Genomic DNA, 13,961 nt, shown 5'->3' with positions numbered 1-13,961 from the left:
ATCATTGCCATAACCAAGGTCACATAGGGTTTTTTTTCCTTATGTTATCTTATGAGATTTCTATAGTTTTGAGTTTTATACTTAGGTCTATGATCCATTTTGAGGCAATTTTTGTGAAGAGTATAAGGTCTGTATCTTTAGTCTTTGGCACATGGATGTCCAGTTCTAGCACAATTTGTTGAAAAGACTCTTTTGGCTCCATTGCATTGCCTTTCCTCCTTTATCAAGGATCAACTGAATATATAGAATTGACTTCTGAGACAGAAATACAACTGGTGGACCCAGATAGGAAGTTGACACTGATCTGCCAGCCCAGTGCCCATCATCTCAATATTACTCGGTATTATTTCCACTTTGGTTATGACTGGAGATTGTATGTAACCAAGAAAAAAAGCAATGAAGCACCCAGATGCAAGTGAAAGGAAGCTCCCTGACATTACATGACAGGATATTCCAAATACCTTTTGCTTATTATGGTAGAGATTCTGATATACCGTCATGCCCCATGCAGGACTGAAGACTTATTCTCCAGTTGCTGGGGATGTTGCCAGCAGAAAGATGGCAGATAACAGTGTCCTCTGGGACTTCAGGCTGAACAGACTCATTTTGCCCAAATTCACAACCATTTCCCAGGGCAGCTGGTACCCAATGACTGAACAACATGGGAATACCAAATTCCTATCCCTGGCCCCAGTCAGGGAATAATCTGAAGGGTCATCTTAGCCTCACAACACCTGAGGCTTTCTTTGGAAATGACTGAACCATAGCTCAGCTTCTCCTGCTGGCAAACTTTCTTCCACAGCTTCCCTTCCACAGGAGTTGACCCCAAGAGCACTTCCTAATAAACCCCCAGCCTGCTAATCTCTGTCAGAATCTGCTTTTCAAGAACTCAACATGCAACAATTAGCAATTGAAGGTTGCATGAACAACCATCTTTACAGAGAACTAAGAATGGAGGTAAAAGGGCAAAAACTCAGGGTTTGGGAACTAGGTTGTGATACAAGATGTGGCATTGACCAAAAATGGTTCTAAATTCTCACTGCCTGAGCAATGAGCTCCCACCCCCTTCTCCCTGTGGGAGGTGTTGTATTACCTATGTGTGGGGACCATCATATCCCAGGGCCCCAAATTATCTAGGGTTTGAGCAGCAGGTAATCTGAGACAGCTCCTATAAATAGCTAAAATCCCAAACCAGATGGCCTAGCCCAAAAGTGGTTTGATTATTCCCCCTGACGAAGCTGCTGTCTCACATCTACCCTACAAAAGTCAGAACAGCAGAGAGAGCAAGTTCTCTTCACTGGAACATAGGACCTCACCCCCTTGCGATATCCTACATATCTAGTGGACCCTTGAACCTCTTCAAGCTTCTCAGAGGGTACACAGAAGGAAGACCAGGGGCTTCTCTTCTCTCACTGACACTGGCCTTGCATCGCTTTCCCTTTCTCCACAAAAAGTCTGTGCCTTCACCCTGTCAGTAGTGTTGTAGAATTTATCTTGAATCTTCATGGCTGACAAACGAAGACCTATATGGGATTGTCCTTGTTCAACAAGTGTAAGCATGAAGGCATGAGTTCTGCTTAGTACCGGTTATGACTTTTTATGTCAAAGGGGTTTAATGTCTGTGGATAGAAATATTTCCTGCAATGAAGACAGATCACTGGGAGAGCCAGTGGTGAGTGTGGGGGGAGAGGAGGACCTGAATATCTCCAAAGCCTGAGATAGTATAGCCTAGTGTGAGAAATCACCAGAGGCTGGCCAGATCTGACTGCCTTCTGTGAAGTGAAAGAAGTACCTGTCTGCAGAGACCCCTAGGGATTCTTCACAGTTGCCAAGACAACAGCTAGATGGTCCAGGGAGCCTACCTATATCCTTGATGGAGGAACTACACCCAAGCTCCGTTTCCCCTGGGACCATTGGCTTCCTTCTCCTAGAGGGAGAATCTTCCTCAGGTTTCCCAGGTTTCACTGGCAGAATTCCCAGAAAAATCTGTACTCCAACCCAGATAGGCTGACTCCAGACTAGCCTGAAACTTTTCCACAGTCAAGGGAGGTTATATAAGGGGAGAGTAGTAAAGAGAGTCAGGCCATTGCTTTGTGAGATGATGGGAGGAAGTACCTTCTCTCCACTCTGACCCTGACCTCATACATCTCCCCTTCTTCCAGGAGAAGTTATTCCTTAACCAGAGCTATAGGACATTGTACAAATCATCCCAGGCCCTGGAACAAGAAAAGTCCCAGATGGAAGCCATCTTGCTCATAAGAGGTCATCTAGTATTTCTCCCAAAAAGTATCTCACAAGCTTATGTATAACTTTACCTTTTAAAACACATTTCACTTGCATTAACTCAGTAAGACCCACATCAGCCGGGTGAAGTTGGCAAGGGACATATTATATAATCCACACATTTTCAGAAAGAAAAATTGGAACACAGTGTTAGATAAAGGACATTTTCCTTCCTGATTTATGAAAAAACTTATAAATACACAGAGCTTGAATCACAGCTACTTACACATGTAATGAATTATCTTTTCAAAAGAGGATAAAATTAAATGAAGCTTGTACTACCACAGAAGATCCTGGAATTATGGTCAGCATAATTATCGGGTCTGAAATAAACCTTGCAGCTTACTGTACAGCTTTTGATAAAAGCTGTAAGGAGAAAGAGGTCAGACGTTCAGAGACTTGGATGAGAGGAGTTTGGAGAAAAGGAGCTAAAGTTCAGAAAAAGTAACTGATAGTAAAGGACAGACCAGTCTGTGATTGGTATGGTTGAGGCAAGACACGACATTCTGTGTAATCTAGAAATGCAAAAGCAACTTCAAAAATGTGCCCCCAATATACTGCCTGATGTGGTCCCCCACGATAATGGGGCATTTGTGGAAGAGTTCCTCCTTTTCTGAAATGCCTGCTTTATTTTTCCTACCCTTGAAATAGGAAACCATTTTAATAAAATAAGATCCATTCAGTAAACACCTTTATCACAGGCCCACATGCTGCTAGTTATCTGTTGGAGGCCAAATACGAATAAGCCCTAGCTCATTCTGTGAAACAGACTCATCAATAACTCATCACAGTAGAGTATGACACACAATGGAAATGGGTCTCCTACTTTGCACTTTGAAGTGCGTAAGTAACAGCTGCTGATCTGAGAATTAGCAAATATTTTGCTTTCTACACATAACTTCCATCTATGGAGAGGTCACCCCATTGAGTCAATCTTCCTACAAAATTAAGAAGGGCATGAGTTTTGTTCTTCTGGAACTGTGCCTATACCTTGTAGTATAATAATGTTGTCACCAGGAAGCTATGCAGGATTGTCCAAGTTTGTTACTTTTCATAGAATCACTGGTTTTTAAACACAGGAGGGACCTCAGAGACTGACTACTCCTGACCTCCACATCGCACAAATTCCCATCTCCCAAAGTCCTTACAGTCAGTCATACGAACAAAAAGTAGAGTTTTGTCCGCTTCCTTTGCCGGCACTAAAATGATTTCTTTTAGTACAAACACTTCGAGCACAATGCATTCTGGGAAGTGAGGACCCACAGGATGCATTTCCTCAGTGCAAAACTGCTTCTAGAAACCCGGGAAGGCCCCCATGCCAGCCCCTATGTAGGACATGCTCATGGAGCAGATGTTTTCTAGTTTTAATTTTTGTGAACACTCAGATGGATTAGGCTAAACATCTCTGAGCTTTATTCGTAATTGCTACAGTAGGTAATTTGTGCCCGTGGTAACAGTAATTTGGAGCTGTTAATGAAAATGAAGACTAATTAAAAAAAAACAACTCTCAGGCTGAAGTGAAAATGTGGAGGATTCACAGGTGAACTGTATCTAAGTTTTCCCTCACAATTCCCAAGGACAAATATCATTTTGGTTGAAATAAGAAAAAAGTACATTGTCCCACAGACTCGTACTGTCCATTTGTTGAACATACCTGCAGCCCTTCAATAGCCAGTTTGAGGATGGAGGGGGTCAGTTTGGAGGCTTGTTTGAAGGAAAAGTTACTCCAGTCTATAATTAAAATGAAGCCATTTATCTGAAGCTCTGGATCTTCGATAAGGACTTCCAGGGACAGCAAGATGGCGCGGAGGATATCTGTGAAGGAGTTCCTGTAGCCAAAACAGAAAGGAGAGGCTGGGTGTGAGTATTAGTCGGTGGTACGTACATAGAGGGATGGGTGCCTCACGCCACTGTTCTATGAACCTGACCTGCGGGCAACACAGCTGTCCCGTACCCAAAGTGACTGAAAAAACATTTGCCCAACTTTGCAGGAACTATACTTCAAGATTCACCAGATGGAAGTCTACCTTTGATCCAACAGCCTCAGCACCCCACACTTTAAGAAGTATCCCTCCTTAGTGTCTCGTTTGGCTTCCATACTCTGTTTCTGGCACAAAACTGATTGCATTTCACTGAAATGCATCCCTTACTTACCTGTCTCCCTCACGGAGCTCTGTTAACTTCGAGGGTAGGGACTGGGCCATAATCACGGCTGTGTCCTCAGCACCTAGCTCCTCAGTGAATCATTGCTGAACAAATGAGGTGAGACCTCAATCAGAAGCACTTATTTTGATTAAACCCCTTATTCCTTTTTTATGTTTAAAATGTTGCTCAGTGTATAAAAACATTCATGCAATGGATGCTATTTTTTTTTTTTTTTTAGCTTACATTCTTGGATAGAGAAAAATAAAGCAGGAAGAAGAGCTTATTTTCATTGAAGGTTTGCAGAGTGTGATTCAGGAGGGAAATCGCTTTGAGTACATCAGTAACTATGACAACAAGCAGACCTGAATAGAACAGAGAGTGACAACTCTTCAGTGCTGTATGTGTTCCTTATGTCATATATTCCCATTCATCGGATGATCTTTGTGTTAAATAATTTTTAGACATGAAGAAATGATGGCATTTTTATTCTGCTAATTTTCCCAACAAATTAGCTGAGCTATAAATTTAAAATCTTAAGAGGATCTCTAAATTCAGTGGCTTTTTTGGTAAGTAGAAAAATATAAGATTGGATGGCAAATAATGGCAAATTCATTACTTCCTTCGGGTTTACTGTTAAAAATCAGAAGGCATCTCTTCTGTGAAATACATGTGAAATGGTCAGGTTCAGGGAGGCCTGGGTTGTTCAGTTGGTTAAGCAACTGCCTTCAGCTCAGATCATGATCTCAGGGTCCTGGGATCGAGCCCTGCATTAGGCTCCCTGCTCAGCGGAGAGCCTACTTCTCCCTCTCCCTCTGCCCAATAGACTGCCTGCTTGTGTTCTCTATCTCTCTGTCAAATAAATAAATTTAAAATCCTAAAAATTAAAAAAAAAACAATAAAAAAAGAAATAATCATTTTCTTGGGTATTTCAGCCTGGTTCAAATTCTAACCAACTCCAACGATACCAGATTAAAATCAGGAAGCTTGTGATCGAACAGTAAATCAATAAGAATTTACTGAATGTCTATTATAAGCTCAGCATTGTGTTTTATATTTAAGGTTATAAAATAGTATGTTCTATTTCTATTTTCAGAGAGCCCTTGATTTAGTTGGGGTGGGCTAGGAAATTAGCAATATGAGTTGAAAGGGATGAATAAAACATTTGAGCAGTCAGGTAGGAGTTTATGGAGGGATGAAAGAAAGCTTGGGCTAAATCTTGATGGATGGATAGGATTTTGATGGATATTTGGGAGAAGGGGCAATAGGATATTTCAGGAAACACGAGAGACAATAATTGAAAAATAAAGATACACAGCTGATTCTGCTTCTGTACAGTTCTGTTTAGTAAATTTTTTTCTTTATATCAAGCTAAAAGCCCCACCCGCTGCTCAGATCTACCTGTTGGGTATAGTTCTGCCACAAAAGAAAAACCTCAGGTATTCCCTTGTCACATAGCTTCAACCGTAAACATGGTGATCCTGATGCCTTAGATAATTTCTTGATTAAAAGAAATAGTAACTTTAACCATTTCTCATGGGAAATGGTTTTGAATATTCTTCTCATCATTACTGTTTTAACTGTTTCAGATGTATTCTATTTTAACTCTAAGAGATATCAAATTCCTATTAATGTAGGATAGGTTTTCATTAGGACCTTGTTTCTGTTTTTGCATCCACATCAAACATGAAATAAAGACCAAAGTCTTTTTCCAACATACGGCTTTGTTTTGGGAAGAAACATTAGGTAGAGCAGGGAACAAAAGATAATGAAAATATGGAAATGCCTAGTAGTAAACTGGAATGGCCATTAGGGAATTAGAAATCTGGCCATAGATAAGCTTACTTGGGAAGATCACACACATGGAGAAAATCAGGACTAAAAAGCTAAACCCTAGATAGAGCTTATTTATAGTATTGAGTCAAAGGAAGAAGAATCAAAGAAATGAAAGATAGGAGGATTGAGATAGTATTGGGTTAAAAAAAAGAGAGAAAGTATTTCAAGAAATAGGCTATGATAGATTGAGAACGTTACTACTTATTCTTTTGCCTTTGGACCTTGCCATGGTTAAGAACATGCTACAGCTAGTGTGCTGGACCAAAGAGAAGGTTGAGGAACACAAGTCAGTGACTCCTCAGCCAAAGAGCAGATCATGAGAAGCAGAGCTACCCAGCTGAACTCAGATGCATGAGCAATAATAAATGATTACTTTTTTAAACCACTGAGTTTGGGGATGATTTGTTACACAACACTAGCTCTCTAATATCAGGGGGTAGTTAACCAAGTCAAGAGCCGTAGCACAGATTAGAGCTAACACCTCTTCTCATCACTTATCCACTTGTATCCACTCCCAAGAAAAGATGTGGAACTTTCTCTGGAAATGTGGAAACCATGTTATGCATTTTCAACAGCAGAACCTTACTGCAGGATAGGCATTTTTAGTGAATGAAGTATTATACTCATGGGATGGTCTCAAGAGAAAAGTGAAAGGATTCTGGACTTCATTATAGTTTCCAAATGTTCAAATGCTTCACTTTTCCAGACGAACTGGATGAGCAGGGAAAATGTTGAATGGAATGTGCTTCAAGTCATCAGGTTTAACCCTTGTTGAGGAGAGTAACCTGATCTCAGACCTTAGTTATGATCATTATCTTGAATTCCTTACTTCTTGGCTTCCTTACATGGATTTCCTAAACTTTTTCTTCATTCCTCTTTATAACACTTTTGGCTTGTGAAATCCTCCCAGGTTTTTATAATTTTAAAAATACCTCTCAAATCAAATATTTTATGCACATACTCTGCCCTCAAGGAGCTTAGAGCATAAATCCCCACTCCTTAAGTGTAGGCTGAGCATAGTGACTTCCTTCCAACGAGTACAGGATGGAAAGGGAGAAAAAGTAAGTTTTACCTGGAGAAACCTGACAAACACTACTTTGGGTAGGTGATTTGGGCACCAACATCAACAGAGATAACTTGTGTTGATAGAATTGTCCCTTGATATGGTAATGAAAATGGCACTTTACCTCTGTGATCTTCCTTCTAAAACATAACCCCAGATAAATCAAGAGGAAAACATTAGACAAATTTCAGCTGAAGAACATTCTATAAAATGCCTGACCAACATGCCTCAAAATTGTCAAGGTCATTAAAAAGCAAGGGAAGTCTCAGAAACTGTCACAACCAAGAAGAGCTTAAGAAGACATGAAGATTAAATGTAGTGTGGTATCTTGTGGGATCCTGGGATAGAAGAAAGATATCAGATAGAAACTAAGAAAATCTGAATAAATTATGGACTTAGTAAATTAAAATGTATCATATTGGTTTATTAGTTGTAATAAATATACTATACTAATGTAAGATGTTAAAAATAGGGGAAATTGGATGCAGGGTATAGAGAAACCCTCTGTGCTATCTTCAAAATAATTTTGTAAATCTAAAATTTCTCTAAATAGAATAATTTTTTTAAGTGCTTACTAGAGTTTGTTATCTGTCATAGGAAGTTTCCATGAATCTTCTCTCAAGGTTTCTAAGCGAACCAAAATGGTCATGAACAATTCAGCTATTTTAAGTAAATTGTAGAAATGAGAGCAGAAGAAGACATTTCCAGAATTTGTTCATTCTACTAACTTATTTAGATTTTTACATTTTTTCATTTTATTTTTTTATTTCTTTTCAGTGTTCCAAAATTCATTGTTTATGCACCACACCCAGTGCTCCATGCAATATGTGCCCTCCGTAATACCCACCACCAGGCATTGTTTAATAACTCATAGAACAAAATTATTTTCTGTATTGTCTATAATCACAATTCCGTTTGAGAATTTTATCACTTGTATCAAAAGGAAAAGATGAAAAATGGATATTTAGAGTTTTTGACCCTTTTTCTACAATTTGCACAGCATATTTATATAGTCAGTTATGGATTGTATCAGATTTTGATTGATAATTAAAAGCATGAGTGTGATAATATATATGAAAGCACCATAGGAATGACAAACTGCCAATGAAATGTAAAGAATTGTATTAGTAAACAGTTAGTAGAAAACTTCAGCATCCCCCCCCAAGGAATAATACATTTATATTCATTAGGACTTATTCGTGGTTTATCTAAGGGTTTTCGTTATTATACTATGAGCACTTAGAGATTATAAATAGTGGCTCATTTTTAGGTTCTATTGTTTTTATGAGCAGAGAACCCAATATTGTCACCTGAGGCTTTAAAATTTAGCAACAGCATAACACAAATGAGATGCAAAACAGTGAAAAATAGTAAGCTCTTTACCAATGAAAAGATATTTAAGCTTCAAAAAGTGACTACTTTGTACTTTAAATTTTTAGTGACGATTCTAGAACCTAGATCCTAGACTCCTATAAGAAAAAAGATGTGATATGTGATCAGATAACCATGTAGAGATACGATGGGGTTGCCAGTGAGACTGTTTCTTAAAAGGAGCAGTGAGAAGTCTCTTGATCACTCTGAAATCACAGTACTTATTCTTATAATTTTTCTGCTGCAGCAGAAGTCTCAATATTAGCAGTTAAATATTTTTTTTCAAGATTTTATTTATTTGACAGATAGAGAGCACAAGTAGGCAGAGAGGCAGGTAGAGAGAGAGGGGGAAGCAGGCTCCCCACTGAGCAGAGAGCCCAATGCGGGGCTCGATCCCAGGACCCTGAGATCATGACATGAGCCGAAGGCAGAAGCTTTAACCCACTGAGCCACCCAGGTGCCCCAGCAGTTAAATCTTTTCAGCCAGCTCTATCTCAAAACCTCCTAACTCCACACTCAATATCATCAAGAGTTTACAGGTTTTTTTCTTGGGAATTTTTAAAAGACCTTCTTAAGCTACAAAATGCTTTTGCAAATAGTTTACTACCAAATATCTACGTTTTATTCACAGGTGCAGAAAAATTGCATCTGAGCATGCTTCTTTATCTCTTCATCTCTTTGAGACTTCTTTCAAAGTTAATTATTAACATAATCATGGCATGGTTCTCATAGTTACCGACCACACTTTGCCTATTACCTGACAATGATGTCCAAGACAAGGTAGAGAAGAATATGTGCTCCATCTGTATCTCCTCTGATGCATTTTGGTCTCTGGACATGGGAAGAACCCTATTTTGGTAAAGTGGCAAAACGGCTTTACTCCAGGGCTTGACATCCACCCAGGGCTTGACATCCCCCCACCAAATAGGGACCACTCATAGAAGGCCGAAGTTCAGTAAAGGCTAATTTCCTGCTCCTCCCTGTAGAGGGCTGTTGCAAGAATTGTGCAAAACGATGTGTGAAGGAGCTTTGCGAATTGGAAAGCACATCCCAATAGGAGGCAGTATTTGTAATTGCATGAATTATAGGGATAACCCTCTTAGTCATACTGCTTGCGTGATGGTGATGGTAGCAGGACATTAAGTGTACAAAATTCAATTGTGTTCTATCCAGGGGAAACCTATTTTCTCCTCTTCTAGGGCTGACGATTTTTAAAATATGGTCTGAGATGGAAATTCTAGTGATATATTTTCCTAAATGAGTTCTAATAATTCCTATATGAATCAAGGTTTAGCTGGACAGTCTCTGTGTATCATTTTGCATCACAGCAAATGAATCCATATTTCTCAAAGGGGTAATCAAGGAAAAGTAAGAAAAAAACAACTATATTTTGAAAATATTAGGTGCAAGGCAGATGCTAACAAAAATGTTTAACTTTGGGAGCCTGGGTGGCTCAGTCAGTCATCTGCCTTCAGCTCAGGTTATGATCCCAGGGTCCTGGGATGGAGCCCAGTATTGGTCTCCCTGCTCAGTGGGGAGTCTGCTTGTTCCTCTCCCTCTGCTGCTCCCCCTCGCTTGTCCTCTCTCTCTCTTAAAACAAATAAATAACGTCTTTTAAAAAGTGTTTAACTTTGCTGTAGAAGACTTAATATTTGCAAGAGCTTAATATTACATTTATTTTCCTGAATGTTAGCTAGAAAGCAAATTAGATAATTACTTTTCTCTACGGGGATGATCACCCAGAGAACAGTGGTCTGGGTTTAACTCTGCTTCACATGACTTGATGAGATTCATCCTCTCAAGAGTAGAGAGAAAGGGAAAAAGAGATCAGGGAAGAAAGAAAGGAGAAAGAAAGAATGAATGAAAAAAGAAAGAACACCTTGCAATTAATTTTTATCTCTATTAATTTCATCCTCTCCCCCTCAGTGAAGAAAACTTTTGGATTTGTATTAACATAAGAATAAAATTCCTTGTAACACCAGAATAATGAGTTGCCCCTTGGTTTATTATTAGTTGTAATAGGGGAATATCTGGTTCTCAATGCCTCAGCATCACAAAAAAGGAATAATGTATTCAGTACCATTCAAACATAACACATGTGGCCCAGTTTCTATGTGTGGAGTTTTAGATAAGGGTCAAGCTATAGCAGATCATCTGCTTTCTGAATTTTGAGTTCGGTTCAGGTCGTAGACTCTCAATTTCAATGGAATATCTTATAAAAACAAGTACAGTCATTTCTAATGTTTGTCTATCTCTACCAAGAATGACAATAATATACGGAAAGATTATGGGTCACTCATGCTTGACTCAAACCACCTTCTACTCAATCACTTGCTTATAGAGGACAGAACATAAAAGGGTAATGATCTTGTCTAAGAACACGGCCCTTATTTAGAACTAGTATAGAGAAAATAAAGATGAAAATGGTGAAATCAGTGTTTTGTCACTCAAGGAAAGCTTGAAAATAAGAGGTTATACTTCTGTAGGCCAATCCTGACAGGCCTATCCATCTCCTGATACATACACAAGAATGTAAAGTTTTCATAGCACCATACTAAATTATATGGAAACTAAAGCTCTTAAATCCCAGTCTGCTAGTGTTCTTCCTTGTTTGTGTTTCTGAGGCAAACAAGATTATAACTCGTGTGTGTGTGTGTGTGTGTGTGTGTGTGTGTGTACACATACAATAACTCAAAATCTAGAGTTAATTCCCCTAGAACTTGTTTTCCATCCCATTCGGTTATTTTTTACTTAAATGAAGAAATGGTTTGAATAGATAAAACCTATAGTTTCATCGCATTTGATCCAAGTGCTTCTAAATTCTCCCCAAAATTGAAAAAAATGAAATTAAGGCCAAATGCAACTATCTGCTCACTTAAATATAGTGAAATTTCTTTTTTTTTAAAGATTTGTTTATTTATTTGAGAGAGGGAGGGAGGAACAGAGAAAGACAGTCTTAAGTAGACTCCAAGCTCAGTGCTGAGCACAGACCCCAAAGTAAGGCTTGATCTCATGACCCTGAGATTATGATCCGAGCTGAAATTAAGAGTTGGATGCTTAAGTGACTGAACCGCCCAGGCACCCCCAGATAATGCAGTGCAAAATTTTATCATTCAATGTCTTCTTTTAAATTTTTTTTGTTATTTATAAGTTTTATTTTATTTTTTTCTTTTTCAATTTTTAATTTTTAATTTTTTATAAACATATAATATATTTTTATCCCCAGGGGTACAGGTCTGTGAATTGCCAGGTTTACATACTTCACAGCACTCACCATAGCACATACCCTCCCCAATGTCCATAACCCCATTCTTTTAAATTTTTTGAAGTACCTGGTATTGGGTAAGGAGTTAGGAGGCATTTATTCAAAGATGTAGCAAAGTTCTTTATGGGAAACACAGAAGATAAAAGAATTTTTTTTCTCTTTTCTGCTAGTAGATGGAAACCGGTAGGGAATATTAAAAAATATGAATAAGGGAGGCAAATGAAGCATACTCATTAAAAACAATAAGATTTAGAGTTAGGAAGACTCTGATTCAAATCCTGGGTGTTCTATGTGAACTTAGTAAGTTATTTGTCTCTCTGTGGTTTAGTTTTCTTGTCGCAGAAGGAGGATCACAGCACCTACCCCAATGGCAATGATAAGGTAAGACAACATACAAAAAAGCCACCGCAGAGCATCTGGTGCATGACAATTCATAGACGGTGCTAATGGTCATGGTGGTTTTCGTTATTACATAAGTGAATATCACATCAGATAGAAAGTAATAGGGGTGGCTGGTGGGAATAATGAGAAAGAGAGATCATTTATGTCTGGGGAGCTTTGGGACATCTTCAACTGGGCTCTGATGAATGGGAAAGTTTGGACACTAGACATAGAAGGGAAAGGGTGGAAGGAGCTATATAAACAATAGCAAGAGTTGAAAGCACAGCGGCTATGTATTGGGGGCAATGGCATGTTTGCTTATGCCATGGAACAAAATGAAAAGAATGCAGAATACGGTCCTAAATGGGGCTGTGACTTGTCTTCATTCTGCTTGATGGGAGAACCACTGAGTGGCTAGGCAGAGGCGGAAGGCAGGAGCAGTTATGCTTTAGGAAGGTTTGGACTGGCAACTGGGAGCCTGGAGTCACGCAGTCCGATTAGGAGGAAGTAGGTGACTGTAAGACATTAGGTAAGAGCTGAACAGAAATGAGAGACGTGAGAAGAATTGCAGATGACAGAACCCAGGACTTCACTACAGATTAGATGAAGGTGTCAAGAGAGGAAGGAGAGTGCTACTAATTGAGACAAAAGGAGCTCTGTGAAGGAAGAAGTGAGTCAGAGATGGGAGTTGTATCTTACAAAAAGGATCTTACGTAGTAAGAATCAGCACCCAGGACAACGACATAGAGTGTTGATGTTAGTATCAATATGATTCGACATCAGAGCTGTCAAGAGGGTGTCTAGAAGGGCCTAGTTGTGTGGGGTCTGTATTCCTGCCACACGAGTGACGAAATTCCCCCTTAAATTGATGCCATGTCTGTAGGCAAGAATATTTCCTGTCCTATTCTTAAGAGCCCACTTGCATCTGTCGCTTAGACTATAAGCTTCACCAGACCTGGGAGAATATTGTCTTTGAATCCCCGGCAATCACCAGGACCCGCACATAGTAGATACTCAACAAATGATGCTTAGTGAAGGAAAAAGGGCAGGTGTGCTAAACAAACCTGTCAGATGCTCTGAGACAGTAAAAATAGACAAAAACCTACTTTGGGAGCACCATTGGGTAAATTTTCCTTCTCTTCAATGTCTTTTATACTCATTGCTAACGGTAGCAGTGTCAGATGTGTGTCCTTAAGCATCTTTGCCTTTATGGCTCATATTTATAGAATACTGTGCTACTGAGCACCATGTATCCAAAAGGAGGAAAGGAAACTAGGCTTGAAGACTTGATTTGGTTTAGGAAAGAGCTATGCATGCATTCATATAACATTAGTAATATCATGAATTAAGACTGAGAAAATAACCATCTAGAAGAGTTAATAATAAATGCTAGATGGGAATGTTTCTAGAAAGTCAGGTATACCATGAGATTCTTAACACTGGAAAAGAACTGGTCCCTAAATAACACTTTAAGACAGCCTGAAATGCAAGTGAGGAAAGGGTTTGTTTCATCCAGCTCTCTAGATGGGGATTGGTCCAAGGTCTATAGGGAGCCACAGAAAAAGAATTCAAAACCACCCTAGTGGAAGTGAGTTATGAACATTCCATCCATTACTAAAC

General features: G+C 39.1%; 1 protein-coding gene across 1 annotated transcript in view; it reads right to left on the bottom strand.

Annotated features, from left to right (window-relative positions):
• The window catches only part of CLVS1 (clavesin 1), a 179,166-nt gene that overhangs the window by 85,838 nt on the left and 79,367 nt on the right, over nt 1–13,961 (bottom strand). The window contains exon 3 of the mRNA XM_032882620.1: nt 3,938–4,112. Within this exon, the coding sequence (XP_032738511.1) occupies nt 3,938–4,112 (175 nt within the window). The remainder of the gene's footprint in view (nt 1–3,937; nt 4,113–13,961) is intronic.

The sequence above is a fragment of the Lontra canadensis genome, unplaced genomic scaffold, assembly GCF_010015895.1.
Source record: "Lontra canadensis isolate GAN:19392208 unplaced genomic scaffold, GSC_riverotter_1.0 scaffold83, whole genome shotgun sequence".
NCBI classification, from domain to species: Eukaryota; Metazoa; Chordata; class Mammalia; order Carnivora; family Mustelidae; genus Lontra; species Lontra canadensis.
The sequence above is the reverse complement of the archived record's forward strand: the minus strand, read 5'-3'. Positions and strand labels throughout refer to the sequence as shown.